The following is an 18,411-nucleotide window of genomic DNA, read 5'->3' as shown; positions in this document are numbered from 1 at the left end:
TAGAAGTGACAGGATAGATATATTTTAAAAAGGAACAGAAGAGAATGCAGAAATAAACCCATGTGTTGGCCAGGCACGGTGGCTCACACCTGTAATCCCAGCACCTTGGAAGGCTGAGGTGGGCGGATCACCTGAGGTCAGGAGTTTGAGACCAGCCCGGCCAACATAATGACCCCCATCTCTATTAAAAATACAAAAATTAGCCAGGCGTGGTGGTGCACACCTGTGATCCCAGCTACTCGGGAGGCTAAGGCAGGAGAATCACTTGAACCTGGGAGGAGGAGGTTGCAGTAAGCTGAGATCACCCACTGCACTCCAGCCTGGGCAATAGAGAGAGACTCTGGCTCAAAAAAAAAAAAAAAAAAAAATCCATGTGTTCACGATCAATTGATTTTCAACATAGATGCCAAAAGAATTCAATGGAAAAAGGATACTTATTTCAATAAATGGTTCTAAAATAATTGGGCATTTATAAGAAAAAAAAAAACCTCAACCTATATCTCACACCATGTATAAAAGTTATATAAAAACAGGCTGGATACTGTGGCTCATGCCTGTAATCCCAGCAGCCCAGGAGGCCAAGACTAGAGGATCACTTAAGGCCAGGAGATCAAGACAAGTCTGAGCAACAGGGTGAAACCTCATCTCTACAAAATTTTTTTTAATTGGACAGGCATGGTGGCATTCACCTGTGGTTCCAGCTAGCTGTGAGGCTGAGGCAAGAGGATTTTGAGCCCAGGAGTTTAAGACTACAGTGAACTATGATGGTGCCACTGCACTCCAGCCTGGGTGATAGAGCAAGACCATCTCTTACAAAAAAAAAAAAGGAAAAAAAAGTTAAATAGAAATACATTACCGACCTAAATGTAAAACCTAAAATTATAAAATTTCTAGAAGAAATCATTAAGGCAACCTTTGTGGCCTTGGACTAGGCAAAGATTTCCTTAACAACATACAAAAAGAATAAGCTATAATGCAAAAGACTGAATAGGAAAAAAAACACCAAAATCTGTTTCTCCCATACTATACTCTCACAACAAAATGCTTTTGTGACCAAATGTGTAGGGATTTTTCCCCACATGCCAAGCAAGCAATCGATTCTGCAGTGAATTCTCCAGAGGTCAGCAGCTAAGTGTCCTCTAACTCAATTCAATTCCGATACTATCTACCTGGAGATAGCATCAGATCCCACAAGCTCAGGGCTCAGCCCGACAAGACTGTCTCCCACTTCCAATGCCAGTCACAAGCACAGGATGTGGCCTGAGTTTCTGACTGATTGGCTTTAAATCTAGGTATCCCTGACACCCTCCTCAGGTCCAATTTGCTGGATGGCTCACAGAACTCAGGAAAACACTTAACATTTACTCATTTGTTTTAAAGAATATTACAAAAGATACAGATGAACGGCCAAATGGAAGAGATGCATGGGGTAAGGCATGTGAGAAGGGGCACAGATTTTCCAGGCCCCACACATGTGCACCACCTGCGAGAAACCACTACCCGTTCAGCTGTCCAGAAGCTCCTGGAACAAGTTCTTTTGGGTTTTTATGGAAACTTCATTACACAGGCATAATTGATTACATCATCGGCCATCATTGATGGCCATTGATCAACTCAACCTTCAACATCCCTGGAGTTGAGGAGTGGCACACGTAGGCATATATTACAGAGGCATAATTGATTACATCATTGGCCATCATTGATGGCCATTGATCAACTCAACCTTCAACATCCCTGGAGTTGAGGGGTGGGGCTAAAAATCCCAGCCCTCTGATCATGGCTTGGTCTTATTGGTGACCACCCCCGATCCTAAAACTATCTAGGAGCCTCCAGCCACCAGTCATTCATGAGCATACGTAAGACACTCTTACCACTCCGGAGATCCCAAGGATTTTAGAAGCTATGTGTCAGGAAATGGAAGACCAAATATATACAGTCATGCACACATAACAATGAACCATATATACATAACAGTGTTTCTGTCAACAATGAACCATGTATACACTGTGTTCCCATAAGACTGTAATGGAGTTGAAAAATTTCTATTGCCTCGTGATTCCATGAAGTCGTAGCTCAAGGCACTGCACAAACACTCAGGTATTTGTGGTGAGGCAGGTGCAAACAAACTCACTGTGCTGCCAGTCACGTAAAAGTATAGCACATACAATTATGTACAGTACATGATACTTCATAATGATAATAAACAACTGTTATTGTTTATGTATTTAGTATACTTTTGGTTTTTCAGAGATGGGGTCTGGCTATGTTGCCCAGACTGGAATGTGGTGGCTAGTCACAGGCACAATCATATCACTCAACAGCCTCAACCTCCTGGGCCCAAGGGATCCTTCCATCTCAGCCTCCCAAGTAGCCAGGATTACAGGCACATGCTATAACACCCAGCTATTTCTTATATTTTTAATCATTATTTTAGAGTCTATTCCTTCTACTTATTAAGAAAAAAAATAGTTATCTGTAAAACAGCCTCAGGCAGGTCCTTTAGGAGGTGTTGCAGAAGAAGGCATTGTTATAATAGCAGGTGTCAGCTCCATGCCTTACTTCCGAAGAAGGCCTTCCAGTGGGACAAGATGTGGAGGTGGAAGACAGTGATACTGATGATCCTGACCCTGTGTAGCCCGAGGCTAATGTGCATGCTTATGTCTTGTTTTTTAAAAAAAAGTTTAAAAATTAAAAATAGTTTTAAAATAGAAAAAAGCTTATGGAATAAGGATATAAAGAAAAATATTTTGTACAACTGCACAATGTGTTTGTATTTTAAGCTAAGTGTATCACAAAAAGAGTAAAAAAAAAAAAAAATAGCTGGGCATGGTGGTGTGCGCCTGTAGGCCCAGCTACTCAGGAGGCTGAGGCATGAGAATCGCTTGAACCCAGGAGGCAGAGGTCGCAGTGAGCTGAGATCATGCCACTGCACTCCAGTCTAGGTGACAAAGCAAGACTGTGTCTCAAAAAAAAAAAAAGTAAAAAAGTTTTTAAAAATGTAAATGTAAAAGTTTATAAAGTAAACAAGTTACAGTAAGCTAAGGTTATTTCATTATTTCATTTACTGTAGCTTAAACGTACAATATTTATAAAGTCTATAGTAATGTGGAGTAATGCCCTAGGCCTTTACATTAACTTACCGATTGGTCATTCAGGGCAACTTCCAGTCTGCAAGTTCCATTCATGGTAAGTGTCATATACTGGTGTACCATTTTTTATCTTTTATACTGTAATCTGCAAGCTCCATTCGTGGTAAGTGTCATATGCAGGTGTACCATTTTTTATCTTTTATACTGTATTTTACTGTATTTTTTCTATGCTTGGATGTGTTTAAATACATAAATACTTGCCATTGTGTTACAATTGTCCACAGTATTTAGTACAGTAACTTGCTGTGCAGGTTTGTAGCCTAAGAGCAATAGGCTGTCCCATATAGCCCAGGTATGTAGTAAGCTCTTCCATCTAGGTTTGTGTAAGTACATTCTATGATGTTTCCACGATGATGAATTTGCCTAACGATGCATTTCTCAGAAGGCGTCCTTGTTGTCAACTAATACATAACTATACATCTACCATATGATCCAGCCATGCCACTTCCTAGGCATTTAGCCAAGAAAAAAGAAAGACTATGTCCATTCAAAGATTCATATCCAAATGTTCATAACAGCTTTATTTTTAATAGCCAAAACCTGGAAACAACTTAAATGTCCATCAAAGAGTAAATGGATAAATTAATTGTGGTAAATCCACACAGTAGAATATTAGCAATAAAAAAGAGTAAAATATTGATGCAAACAACAACATGGATGAATCTCAGAATAATTATGCTGAGTGAAAGAAGCCAGAAAAAAAAGTACATACTATATGATTCTATAAAACTCTATGTACTGTAAAACTCTAGAAGATGCTGTCTGATATATAGTGACAGAAAGTAGATTGGGAATTCCGGGGGTTATGAGTGTTGAGGGGACAGGGAGGAAAGGGAGAGGAATTATGAAAAGTCATGTGGCAACTTTTGTGAGAAATTGATATATTCACTCTGCTGATTGTGGTGGTGATTTCATGGATATATACACCTATCAAAACTTATCAAATTTTACTCTTTAAATATATCCCACTTATTGTATGTCAATTGTACCTTAATCAAGTTATTTTTTAAAGGAAGAAGTGCCAGGCATTGTGGTTCGTGCCTATAATCCCAGAGACTCAGGAGGCCAAGGCAGGAGGATCACTTGAGCCCAGGAGTTCAAGACTTGGGCAACACAGCAAGACCCCATCCCTAAAATTTTATATATGTATGTATGTGTGTGTATATATATATATATGTATACAAAGAATGATTAAGAATCTGTCACAGTAACCTAGGTGAACAACAACAGTAGCTTGGAAAGAGTTGAAAAGTGGGAATGGAGGAAAAGAGTGAGATTTAGAATACACTTTGGTAACAGAGACAAGAAAGTTTTCTGATGCAGTGAGTAAAAAAGGAAGGGCTGGGCATGGTGGCTTTCACCTATAATCCCAGCACTTTGGGACACGAAGGCAAGAGGATTGTGTAAGCCCAGGAGTTCCAGACCAGCCTGGGCAACACAGTGAGACCCCCATCTCTATTTGTATTTTCTTTTTAAAGGAAGAAATCAGAAATTTCTTCAGTTTGATATTTAAACAACTGAGTAGATGGTAGAGCCATTTCCTGAGGTGGGGAAGATGGGAGTACGGATATATAAGAGAACATATTCATCCTATCATTGTTTATGACAGTGAGGAATAAAGGCAAGCTAGGGTCCTTCATTAAGAGAATGAACAGGCTAGGGTCCTTCATTAAGACAATGAAAAATAAAAGCTGGAGACTGCAGCTGCTGAAAGGATGCAACACGTGCACACAGAGCAAGTGAACAGAGCTCAACTCATGACGCCAGCAGAAAAGGTGAAGCAGTGAGGTAGAGCCTAAAAATCATTTAATTAAATATGAAACAAATAAAGAAGAAAACCACATATTTTTATAAGGATAAAAACATGTACAACAAATATATCAAACACCAAAGGATGTTCCTGTGAAGGAAAGGTGAACAGAAGTGGGGAAAATTGAATGTGAGAGAGACATATATGAACTGAGGAAGACAGCGATGCACAGATTCTGATTAACTCTAATCGCTGTACCTGAGATCCAAAAAAAATTTATTAAAGTGCAATGAAATAACAAAAAAATGAAATGAACAAGAGTCTAAGCTTTTGCTGCATTATACAAGGATTATACAGTCTTGTTATTTTCACTTTTCCCATAGAAACCTCAGATACCATATAGCTGTGGTCCCTGCAGAGTTTCTTCTCCTCTCTGGATTTCCTTCATTTAATTTTTTTTTTTTTTTAAGACAGGGTCTCACTCTGCCACCCAGGCTGAAGGGCAGTGGTGCAATCTCGGCTCACTGCAACCTCCGCCTCCCAGGTTCAACCAATCCTACCACCTCAGCCCCCCAAGTAGCTGGGATTAAAGGTGTGCACACCCACACCTGGCTAATTTTTGTATTTTAGTAGAGACAGGGTTTCACCACATTGGCCAGGCTGGTCTCAAACTCCTGATATCAAATAATCTGCCTGCCTTGGCTTCCCTAAGTACTGGGATTACAGGTGTGAGCCACCATGCCTGGCCAAAAAAAAAAAAAAAAAGTTTTTAATTTGTATGGGTACATAGTAGATGTGTATGTGTATAGGGTACATGAGATATTTTGATACTGGCATACAACGCATAATGATCACATCAGGGTAAATTGCGTATCCATCATCTCAAGTATCTATCATTGCCTTGTGTTACAAACATTCCAATTATACATTTAGTTATTTTTAAATGTATAATAAATTATTGTTGACTGTAATCATCTTGTTGTGCTATCAAATACTGGATCTTATTCATTCTGTCTATCTTTACACCCATTAATCATCCCCACTTCCCACTCCCCCTACACACTACCCTTCCCAGCTTCGGGTAGCCATCATTTGACTCTCTATATCCATGAATTCAATTGTTTTAATTTTTAGCACCCACAACTTTGAGTGGAAACACACAAAGTATGTCTTTCTGTTCCTGACTTAATTCATTTAACATAATATCCCCCAGTCCCATCCATGTCGTTACATATGACAGGATCTCTTTTTTTTTTTTTTGAGATGGAGTCTCGCTCTGTTGCCCAGGCTGGAGCGCAGTGGCGCGATCTCGGCCCACTGCAACCTCCGTCTCCTGGGTTCAAGTGATTCTTCTGCCTCAGCCTCCCAAGTAGCTGGAACTACAGGCGTGCGCTACCAGGCCCAGCTAATTTTTTTGTATTATTAGTAGAGATGGGGTTTCACCATGTTGTCCATGATGGTCTTGATATCCCGACCTTGTGATCCTCCCTCCCTAGCCTCCCAAAGTGCCAGGATTACAGGCATGAGCCACTGTGCCCAGCCAGGATCTCATTCTTTTTATGGCTGAGTAGTACTCCCTCATGTATATGTACCACATTTTTCTTTATCCATTCTTCTATTCATTGACACTTAGATTGCTGACAAATCTTGGCTACTGTGAATAGTGCTGCAATAAACATGGGAGTGCAGATATCTCTTTAATATACTGATTTCGTTTCTTTTGTGTATATACTTAGCAGTGGTATTGCTGGATCATATGATAGTTCTATTTTCAGTTTTTTGAGGAAACTCCATATTGTTGTCCACAGTGGTTGTATTAATTTACACTCCAACCAACAATGTATGAGGGTTCCCTTTTCTCCACATCCTTACCATCATTTGTCATTGCCTATCTTTTGGATAAAATCCATTTTAACTGGGATGAGACAATATTGTAGTTTTGATTTTTCATATACCTTTTCATATACCTGTTTGCCATTGCAATGTCTTCTTTTGAAAAATGTCTATTCAGATCTTTTGCCCATTTTTAAATTGTATTATTAGATTTTTTTCCTGTTGAGTTGTTTGAGCTCCTTATATATTCTGGTTATTAATCCCTTGTCAGATGGATAGTTTGCAAATGTTTCCTCCCATTCCATAAGTTATCTCTTCACTTTGTTTCCTTTGCTGGGTAGAAGTTTTTAACTGGATGCTATCCTATTTATTCATTTTTGCTTTGGTTGCCTGTGCTTGTGGGGTATTACTCAAGAAATCTTTGCTCAGACCAATGTCCTAGAGAGTTTCCTCAATGTTTTCTTTTAGTAGTTTCATAATTTGAAGTCTTATATTTAAGTTGTTAATCCAATTTTATTTAATTTTTGTATATCAAGAGAGAGGAGGGTCTAGTTTCTTTCTCTCTCTCTCTCTCTGTCTCTCTCTCTTTCTTTCTTTCTTTCTTTTAAATAGAGATGAGGCCTTGCTATGTTGCCCAGGCTGGTCTCAAACTCCTGAGCTCAAATGATCTCCCACCTCAGCCTCAGAAAGGTCTAGTTTCATACTTCTGCACATGAATATCCAGTTTTCTCAGCACTATTTATTGAAGAAACTGTCCTTTCCCCAGTGTTTATTCATCACACCTTTGTTGAAAATGAGTTCACTGTAAATATATGGATTTACTTATGAGTTCTCTATTCTGTTCCACTGGTCTATGTATTGTTTTTAATGCCAGTGCCATGCTGTTCTAGTTACTATAGCTCTGTAGTATAATTTGAAATCAGGTAATATGATTCCTCTAGTTTTGTTTTTGTTTTTGTTTTTGTTTTTTTTGCTCAGGATGGCTTTGGCTATTCTGGGTTTGTGGTTCCATATAAATTTTAGGATTACTTTTTCTATTTCTGTGAAGAATGTCATTGGTATTTTGATAGGAATTGTATTAAATCTGATCTGATGCTTTAGGTACTATGGGCATTTTAACAGTGTTGATTTTTCCAATCCATAAACATGGAATATCCTTCTACTGTTTTTGTGTTCTCTTCAATTTCTTGCATCAATGTCTTACAGTTTTCACTGTATGGTTTTCACTTCTTTTGTTAATTCTTAGTAATTTTATTTTATTTGTAGCTATTGTAAACAGGATTACTTTCTTGATTTCTTTTTCAGATTGTTCACTGTTGGTATATAGAAATGCTACTGACTTTTTGTAGGTTGATTTTGTATCCTGCAACTTCACTGAATTTGTTAAACAGTTTTAATAGTTTTTTGGTGAACTCTTTAGGTATTTGCAAATACAATATCACATCATCTACAAACAAGAATGATTTGACTTCTTCCTTTCCAATGTGAATGCCCTTCATTCCTTTCTCTTGTCTGATTGCTCTAGCTAGGACATCCAGTACTATATTGAATAACGGTGGTGAAAATGGGCATCCTTGTCATGTTCCAGATCTTAAAGGAGACAATTTCAGGTTTTCCCCATTACATATAATACTACCTGTGGGTCTGTCTCATATACGGTTTTTATTGTGTTGAGGTATGTCTTTGTATACCCAATTTTTTACTGTTTTTACCATGAAAGGATGTTGAATTTTATCAAATGCATTTTCAGCATCAATTGAAATAATCACATGGTTTTTGTTCTTCATTCTGTTGATATGATGTATCACATTGATTGATATGTGCATGTTGAACCATCCTTGCATCCCTGGGATAAATCCCATTTTGTCATAATGAATGATCTTTTTAATGTGTTGTTGAACCCAGTTTGCCAATATTTTGTAGGAAATTTTTGCATCAATGTCTATCAGGGATATTGGCATTTGGGTTTGTTTGTTTGGGATTTTTTTTTCTTTTCTTTTCTTTTTTTTTTTTTTGAGATGGAGTTTCGCTCTTGTTGCCCTGGCTGGAGTGCAATGGCATGATCTCGGCTCACTGCAACCTTCACTTCCCAGGTTCAAGTGATTCTCCTGTCTCAGCTTCCCGAGTAGCTGGGATTACAGATGCCCACCACCACGCCTGGCTATTTTGTATTTTTAGTAGAGACAAGGTTTTGCCATGTTGGTCAGGCTGGTCTTGAACTCCCGACCTTGTGATCTGCCTGCCTTGGCCTTCCTGTTTGAAATTTCTTAAAATGTGTCTTTGGTTTTGTATCAGGGTAATACTGGCCTAATGGAATGAGTTTGGAAGCATTCCCTCCTCTTCTATTTTTTAAAATAGTTTGAGGGCTGGGCACAGTGCTTCACGCCTGTAATACCAGCACTTTGGGAGGCTGAGGCAGGTGGATCACTTGCAGTCAAGAGTTCAAGATCAGTCTGGCCAACATAGTGAAACCCCATCTCTACTAAAAATGAAAAAATTAGCCAGGTGTGGTGACGCACACCTGTAATCTGAGCTACACAGGAGGCCGAGGCATGAGGAATCACTTGAACCCAGGAGGCAGAGGTTGTAGTGGGCCGAGATCGTGCCACTGCACTCCAGCCTGGGCAACAAAGCAAGATACTGTCTCAAAATAAAATAAAATAAAATAATTTGAGTAGGATTGGTATTAGTTCTTCTCTAAATGTTTGGGAAATTTCAGCAGTGAAGCCACTGGGCCCTGGGCTTTATTTTCCCGGGAGACATTTTGTTACAGCTTCAACCTCATTACTTGTTATTGGTTTGCTCAAGTTTTGAATTTCTTCACGGTTCAATCTTGGTAGGTTGTATCTGTCTAGGAATTTATCCATTTCTTCTAGGTTTTTCAATTTATTGGCATATAGTTGCTTGCAGTAGCCTCTAATCATCCTTTGAATTTCTGCTGTATTGGTTGTAATGTCTCCTTTTTTTATCTCTGATTTTACTCATTTGGATCGTCTCTCTTTTTTTCTTACGTAGTATGGCTAAAGGTTTGCTGATTTTATCTTTTCAAAAAAACCAACTTGTGGTTTCATTGACCTTTTGTATCTTTTTTCATGTCAATTTCATTTACTTCTCCTCTGATCTTTATTATTTCTTTTCTTCTACTAATTTTGATTTGCTCTTGCTTTTCCAGTTAAGACACATTGTTAAGTTGTTTATTGGAGGCATTTTTACTTTTTTATGTAGGTGGTTTTAGGTATAAACTTTCCTGTTAGTACTGCTTTCACTGTATCCCATAGATTTTGGTATTATGTTTCCATTATCATTTATTTTCAGAAGTTTTTTAACTTCCTTCTTAATTTCTTCATTGGCTCACCTGTCATTCAGTAACATACTGTTTAATTTCCATGTGTTTATATAGTTTTCAAAGTTCCTCTTGTTACTGACTTCTAGTTTTTTTCCATTATAGTCAGAGAAGATAATTGACATGATTTCAATTTTTTTGAACTTTTAAAGACTTGTTTTGTGACCAAACATATGATCTATCCTTGAGAATGATCCATATGCTGAGGAGAAGAACGCATATTCTGCAGCCATTAGATGAAATGTTCTGTAAATATCTATTAGGTCCACTTGGTATATAGGACAGATTAAGTCCGATGTTTCTTTGTTGATGTTCTGTCTGGATGATATGTCTAATGCTGAGAGTGGGGTGTTGAAATCTTCAGCTATTATTGCACGGGGGTCTATCTCTTTCTTTAGCTCTGATATTTGCTTTATATATCTGGGTGCTCCAGTGTCAGGTGCATATTTATTTACAATTAATTGTTATATCCTCTTGCTGAATTGACATCTTTATCATAAGGTCAAAGAGACCTTGTCTCTTTTTATAATTTTTGTCTTGAAATCTATTTTGTCTGATGTAAATAGAGCCAGTCCTGCTCTTTTTGGTCTCCATTGGCATGGAACATCTTTTTCCCTCCCTTTATTTTCAGTCTACTTGTGTTTTTATAAGTGAAATGTGTTTCTTGTAGGTGACAGATTGTTGGGTCTTGTGTTTTTATCCATTCAGCCACTCTATGTCTTTTGATTGGAGAGTTTAGTTCACTTACATTCAATATTGTTATTGATAAAACATACTCCTGCCATTTTGTTATATGTCTTCTTGTTGTTTTGTGGTCTTCTCTTCCTTCTTCCCTTCCTTCCTGTTTTCCTCTTAGTGAAGGTGATTTTCTCTGGTGGTATGTTTTAATTTCTTGCTTTTTATTTTTTGTGTATCTGTTGTATGTTTTTTTATTTGAGGTTACCATAAGGCTTGCAAATAATATCTTATAACCCATTATTTTAAACTGATGACAACTTAACACTGATTGAATAAACAAAGAAGCAAAGAGAAAACGAATAAAAACTCTACACTTTAACTTCATGCCACCACTTTTTAACTTTTTGTTGTTTCTATTTATGTTATTGTACTGTCCATGTCTTAAAAAGTTGTGGTAGTTATTTTTTTTTGGTTAATCTTTTAGTCTTTCTACTCAAGATATGAGTAGTTTATGCATCACAATTACAGTGTTATAATATTCTGTTTGTCTGTGTACTTACTATTACCAGTGAGTTTTGTACCTTCAGATGATTTCTTATTGCATCTTATGTTCTTTTCTTTCAGATTGAAGAACCCCCTTTAGCATTTCTTATACAACAGGTCTAGTGTTGACTAAATCCTTCTGCTTTTGTTTGTTTGGGAAAGTCATTATTTCTCCCTCATGTTTGAAGGATATTTTCACTGGATACATTACTCTAGGGTAAAAGTTTTTTTTCCTTCAGCACTTTAAATATATCATGCCACTCTCACCTGACCTGTAAGGTTTCCACTGAGAAGTCTGCTGTCAGACATATTGGAGCTCCTTTGTATGTTATTTGTTTCTTTTTTCTTGCTGCTTTTAGGATCCTTTCTTTATCCTTGACCTTTGGAAGTTCAATTATTAAATGTAGTCTTATTTGAGTTAAGTCTACTTGGTGTTCTATAACCTTCTTGTGCTTGAATATTGATATCTTTCTCTAGGTTTGGAGAGTTCCCTGTTATTATCCCTTTGAATAAACTTTCTACCCCAGTCTCTGTCTCTACCTCCTCTTTAAGGTCAAAACAATTAGATTTGGCCTTTTGAGGCTATTTTCTCCATCTTGTAGGCGTGTTTCATTCTTTTCTATTCTTTTTTCTGTTGTCTCCTCTGCCTGTATATTTTCAAACAACCTGTCTTTGAGCTCACTAATTCCTTCTTCTAACTGATCAGTTCTGCTGTTGAGAGACTCTGATGCATTCTTCAGTAAGTCAACTGAATTTTTCAGCTTTAGAATTTCTGCTTGATTTTTCAAAGTTATTTTTGTTAAATTTTTGTTCTCTTTGTTAAGTTTTTCTGATAGGATTCTGAATTCCTTCTCTATGTTATTGATGTGGTTTGGCTATGCCCCACCCAAATCTCATCTTGAATTATAGCTCCCACAATTCCCACATGTTGTGGGAGGGACCTGGTGGGAGGTACCTGGTGGGAGGTAATTGAATCATGGGGTTGGGTCTTTCCCATGCTATTCTCATTATAGTGAATAAGTCTCATGAGATCTGATGGTCTTATGAAGGGGAGTTTCCCTGCACAAGTTCTCTTCTCTTGTCTGCTGCCACGTGAGATGTGCCTCTCACCTTCTACCATAATTGTGAGGCCTCTCTGGCCACGTGGAACTGTGAGTCCACTAAACCTCTTTTTTTTCCGTAAATTGCCCAGTCTCAGGTATGTCTTTATCAGAAGGATGAAAACGGACTAACACAGTTATCTTGAATTTCATTGAGCTTCCTCTAAACAGCTATTTCACATTCTCTGTCTGAATGGTCACATATCTCTGCATTCTGGCATTGGTCATTGGTGCCTTATTTAGTTCATTTGTTGAGGTCATGTTTTCCTCGATGGTCTTGATGTTTGTGGATGTTTATTTGTGTCTGGTCATTAAAGAGTTAGGTTTTTATTATAGTCTTTGCAGTCTGGGTTTGTTTGTACCCATCCTTCTTGGGAAAACTCTCCAAGCATTCAAAGGGAATTGAGTGTTGTGATCTAAGTCTTTGGCCACTGCAGCTATATCTGCATTAGGAAGCACCACAAACCCAGTAACACTGTGACTCTTGCAGACTTACAGAAGTACCACCTTGGTGGTCTTGGGTATGATACAGAAGAATTTACTAGATTACCAGGCAGAGCCTCTTGTTATCTTCTGTTACTTTTCCCCAAAGAAATGGAGTCTCTCTCTCCATACTGAGCTATCTGGAGCTTGGGGAATAGTGACACAAGTACCCTAGTGGCCACCACAACTTGGAGTGCACTAGGTCAGACCTGAAGCCAGCATAGCACTGGGTCTCGCCCAAGGCTTGTGGTAACCACTACCTGGCTATCACTGATGTTCCCTCAAGGCCCAAGGGCTCTTCAGTAAGCTTATGGTGAATGCTGCCAGGCCTGGGTCTCTACCTTCAGGGCAATGGGCTCCCTCCCCTCTGACTCAGGGCAGGTCCAGAAATGCTGTCCAGGAGCCTGGAATCAAGGACCCCAGGTGCTTACTTGGTGCTCTACCCCACTGTAGCCAAGCTAATACCTAAGCTGCAAGACAGAGTCCCCATTAGTCTTGGGTTAAATCTCTCCTTATCTATGTCCAAACTCCCTCTAATTTCCTCAAGCAGAAGAAGTCTCTCCCCATGGCTACCATAGCTAACAATGTGCTGGGTCACACTGGAAGCCGCATGGCACTGGATCTCACCCAATACCTATGGCAAATACTGCCTGGGTACTGCTGCTGATTATTCAGGGCCAAAGGGCTCTTTAGTCAGCAGGTGATGAATCCTGCCTGGACTGGGTCCTTCCTTTCAAGGCAGCACATTCCTTTCTGGTCCAGAGTGGGTCTTAAAATATCATCCAGAAACTAGGTCCCAGAATAGGGACCTTAGGACTCTGCGTGGTGGTGCCCTATCCTTCTGTAGCTGAGCTGTATCCAAATTGCAGGACAAAGTCCTCTTTACTCTTCCATCTCCTCTCCTCAGTTGGAAGGAAGGAGTCTCTCCCAGAGCTGCAAGCTCCACTGCCTGGGGTCGGAGGAGGGGTTACACAAGCACTCCCTTGGCCACCCAGCTGGTGTCTCACTAGGTCACATTCCCTCCAAGTCCACCGGCTCTGAGCCTAGCATAGCACCACGACTTGCCCAGGAACTGTGGTCCTTGTAGCCTAGATTGCCTTTCAAGTTTATTTAGGATCCCAGAGTGTTTTAGCCGCAGTGGTGGGACTAGCAGAAACTCAGGTTCCGACTACTGGGATGGGCCATTCCCCTGTGGCTAGGGCTGGTCTAAATGCTCCCTCCGCGGGCATTGGCTGAATTCTGTCCCATGTCGCTATCTGCTTTGACAGAGCTGCACCGAGTTCCACTGCAAAGTCCCATAATCACAGCACTCTTCCTCCCCGAAGCACAGACTCTCTCTCCACACCACACTGTGCCGCTGGGAGAGATGGGGAAGGGGTGGCATTGGCAAATCAAGACTGTCTCTCCTGTCCTCGTCAGTGCCTCTTTTGTTGATATGATGTTAAAACCAGGTACTGTGACTGCTCATCTGATTTTTGGTTCTTATGAAGGTGCTTTCTTGTGCGGATAATTGTTCCATTTGTATTCCTGCGGGGGAAAAATCAGTGGAGGCTTCTTGTTCTTGCTCCACCTCCTCCTGTGTGTTCCTGGATTTTCTTCATTTTAATTTTGTGACTGCTCTGTTATTATCTTTAATAAATGTCCTATTCCAAACACTGAATGTCCCAGATATGTTTAATGTATAATGTTCATCAAAGGAGTCCGCTGTGCAATGTAAGTGCTAATCAAAAAATGTTAGTTTCTAGTTTTACCAAACTTTATTTCACTAGGTAAGGTACAAGAATTGAGTTACTAACTGACCCCAGCCCTTCATAAATAATATAAGGAATAAATAAGCAACCAGGAAGTAAACTGTTACTTCTCTTGTAACAACCTTAAGGGAGACAAAGCAGTGAAGAACTACACCCAATTCTGACAATAGGTGGATGAATCCTTATAAAAGGCCTGAACCCTAGTCACAGAGGAGGTCTGCACACATCTGCCTGCTCAGATGAGAATTTAAGACCCGACTGTAGCTCTCCTTTTCTTATCTTTCAATAAGTAAATGAAATTGTGCACCCTGTAGTAGCCAAGCCATGGCCCACATGGAATCGCTATCATTACATCCTTAATTGAGAGTCACTACCAAAATATCCATAACTAAGGGATACTTCCTGCACCAGAACCAAAGGGAAGAGATCACTAGGGGATGGGAGCTTGTTTCCACGACTTCCTTCTATGAGCATTGTATCCAGATTAACTGGCCCTTTGCCTTTGTAGAGTTAGCTACTGAAGACTCATATTGGTGAGTTAGGGAGGATTAGGATATACTGTTTTTCTCATCTTCAATTCCTCTAATTTATGGGCTAACACAAATAACTAGAATGAACAGTTTTCATTCTTACTTTTTAATTCATCCATTTATTTATTTAATAGTCACTGAATGTAAGCACTATCTTAGGTATTTGGGATATAGTGGTAGATAAGATACAGTCCATGTTTTTAAAAAAACTATGAAAGATAAAGAGAAAAAGATTATAATCCAGGATCATCAACACTACAGAATTATGGTCTCCTTCATCACTGTACCTTCTCTCCTTATGTATGTCCAAACTCTACTGAGGAGAAATAATAAAGTTTTTCTTATTTTTGAGGCCTTAGTACCTAAGATAATTTGGTGATCCAACCACATAAATTGTTTCTGTAAACTTTCCTCTATGAAAATGCCTTATCGAATTGACTGCTATCTTGAAATTAATATGCAGGTCAAACAGTCACAGAATGGAAAAGATACAATCACACATTGGTTCATTCAACCACATATATGCATACTCAGAAAAAAAACAAAATCAATTAAGACCGGGTTTTTGCATTACGTGTGAAGAGCTCAGAAGGAGGAAGTACCACCTTGCCCTCACTCATTTCCCACAATTTATATTCTCACATTAGCATTTTTTTTTTTTTTTTTTTTTTTTTTTTAGAGATGGAGTCTTGCTCTATCTCCCAGGCTGGAGTACAGTGGCACAATCATAGCTCACTGCAGCCTCAAACTCCTGGGCTCAAGCGACCCTCCCACCTCAGCTTCCCAAATAGCTAGGACTACAGGTACACACCAGCATGCCAGCTAGGTTTATTCTTCAGAATAAAGCTTGATCTGCAAAGGGACACTGTTAGGATAGAAATATGCCATCAGGGATCGGTAATGTACAGAGGAGTACAGCAATAATGTACTTCTCTAGTACATAAGCAATAGTATATATTGGCATAGATTTTATCAGATTAGCTCAGAATATCATATGAAAAAGGTATATTTTTGACAGAGATGGTTGGGACGGGGATGACAGTGGCAGCATTAGTTGCCATACTGAGAAATACAAAAAACAAACATCTATTTCAAAAATTGCTTAGATCTGGTCTTTAAATTGCTCACATAATATCTAAATAGTCTCAAAGAGAATCCATCAGTTAGGCATCAATCCCTAGGAGGTTGTCTTGCATCTAATGCCATATCTGAGAAAGTTCAGTATTTGCTAACTATATACTCATGGCTTTCCCAACAGCCAGTGGCCAGCTCCCTCCTTTTAGGGATACATGACAGATCTGAGGGTCAGGACAGAGTGGTCATCTATCAAAGTCTGACCTTCTTACACACCCAGTGTAAAGGAACTTCACAGCTTGAGGCTTGAAGACCATTTTTGTTGATGGCACTGCATGTCTGCACAAAGCTATTAGAAGAAATCCTGTAAGAAATCAGAAAAGTCAATCACTTAAGGCCGCATGCACAGAAAAGGAGTTGAAAGGCATGAAGGGATAAAAATGAAGCAAATTCTGTCTCCCTATTCAGGCCCCTAATTCCCCCAAACAGTAGAAGAATTAAAATTGTTCATCAGCCTCTCTTTAAAATGTTATCCTTTTTTTTTTTTTTTTGCCCTTACCCATTGTTCATTCCCTTCCTTGTTCCCTATTTCCTCTCCTTTTCATTCTTTCCTCTCCTCTCCATCTGCTCTTCTTTATCTATTCCCCAAGTATCATAATTTGGCTTTCCTTTTTCCTCTCTCTCTTTTTTTGCATTCCTTTGAAGCCCCTTACCTTGCGAAGTTTAGAGGTGATCCGTCTTCCCACCTCCAGCCAGAATTGTTCCTCAGACCAATCCAGCGAAAAGCCTCACTGAGGAAAACTTGGAGCAGGCTCTAAGGGAGAGGTTGAAAACCAGAAAAGGGACCTAGTGTCACAGTCAAACAATTATTCCTTTCCACATTGAATTCCTAATACTAAGTTAAGTAATTAACTAAAAGACAAACTAGCATTCCTTACAGCCTCCATCATCACCACTCTTAAGGACTGAATGCTTCCTAAAATCAATATGTTGAATCCCTAACCCTTAATGTGATGAAATCTGCTGGTGAAGCCTTTAACAAGTAATTAGGTGTAGATGAGGCCATGAGGGTGGGGCCTCCATGATGCAATTAGTGTCCTTATAAGAGGAGGAAGAGATCAAAGCACTCTCTTTGCCAAGTGAGGATACAACAAAAAGGCAGCCATGTGCAAGCCAGAAGTAGGTCCTCACCAGGAGCCAGAGAACCTTGATGTTGGATTTTCCAGCCTTCAGAACTGAGAGAGAGAAACATCTGTTGTTCAAGCGATCCAGTCTATGGTATTTTGTTAGAGCAGCCCAAGCTAAGACAATTATTCACTCTAAATAACTAATTTCTCATTTAACATCTAATTCTAAAGATGTGTTAGCTGTAGAGAGGAGCAGCATCCTAGAATTGACCTTTCTGTCCATAACTGGATTCTTATAATGTAGCAAATAAGATAATATTACATCTTTATCTTCCATTGCAATTTTCTCCTTAATTAAAGGGAGCACCTGATAGGTATTCAGATTATTTCAAAAGAAAGAAGCTAAACATTTGCTGCAGAAGTGGTCATCTTTCCCATCATCCTTAAATATATAAATTATGATTAAGCCTATAGCAATATTCTTGGTTTTTTTCCCCACTGAGGTCTCATTTTCCGCATCCTCATCAATCTTGTATATGGCAAGAAAAAAACAGTTCTTAAGGGAACAAGTTTAAGGTAAAGGTAAATTGGCTACACCACTTATGTGTGCCACGTTACCCAACAGAACAGAGATAAAAGATGCTTTGATCTGCAAAGTCTGACATTCAAATGAAGAAGTTTATATCCAAAGAGAATTGCCTCTATAAATGAAATAAAATAAAATGTTAAAGATTAAAATAGATTAAAATAAAAGGTTAGAAAGATAATCCAAGGTAATTTTGTTGTAGGATTTAGTGTTGGTGTAATTAACAATTACACTTTCAATATTTTCTAATGACAGCTTAATTGGCTAAATACCTTTGGAATAAAATATTCTTTTTTATCTAGAAACTACTAAGAAAGCAATACAATTTCAACTGCCTATGGTGATTATGATACCACCAGATATCCCATTTTGATGTTGTTTTTATTCCACTCCTGAAAGATGGTTGCTGAAGAGTAAACATTTATGGGCTCTGCTCTTAACTGTCTCTTTGCCTACTTGGACCC

The 18,411-nt window shown here is 38.9% G+C and overlaps 1 protein-coding gene across 3 annotated transcripts in view; it reads right to left on the bottom strand.

Moving 5' to 3' along the window:
- Positions 1–3,695: 3,695 nt before the first annotated feature.
- Positions 3,696–18,411, bottom strand: part of KLRG1 (killer cell lectin like receptor G1) — a 72,106-nt gene continuing 57,390 nt past the window's right edge. For all 3 annotated transcript variants that reach the window (XM_024931291.4, XM_008960764.4, XM_063592978.1), the window contains exons 4-5: positions 16,948–17,048; positions 3,696–16,598 (exon numbers count right to left, since the gene is read on the bottom strand). In XM_024931291.4, coding sequence (XP_024787059.2) covers positions 16,487–16,598; positions 16,948–17,048 — 213 coding nt within the window. In that variant the 3' untranslated portion in view covers positions 3,696–16,486. The remainder of the gene's footprint in view (positions 16,599–16,947; positions 17,049–18,411) is intronic.

This window comes from Pan paniscus, chromosome 10, assembly GCF_029289425.2.
Source record: "Pan paniscus chromosome 10, NHGRI_mPanPan1-v2.0_pri, whole genome shotgun sequence".
In the NCBI taxonomy this organism is placed as follows: Eukaryota; Metazoa; Chordata; class Mammalia; order Primates; family Hominidae; genus Pan; species Pan paniscus.
The sequence above is the reverse complement of the archived record's forward strand: the minus strand, read 5'-3'. Positions and strand labels throughout refer to the sequence as shown.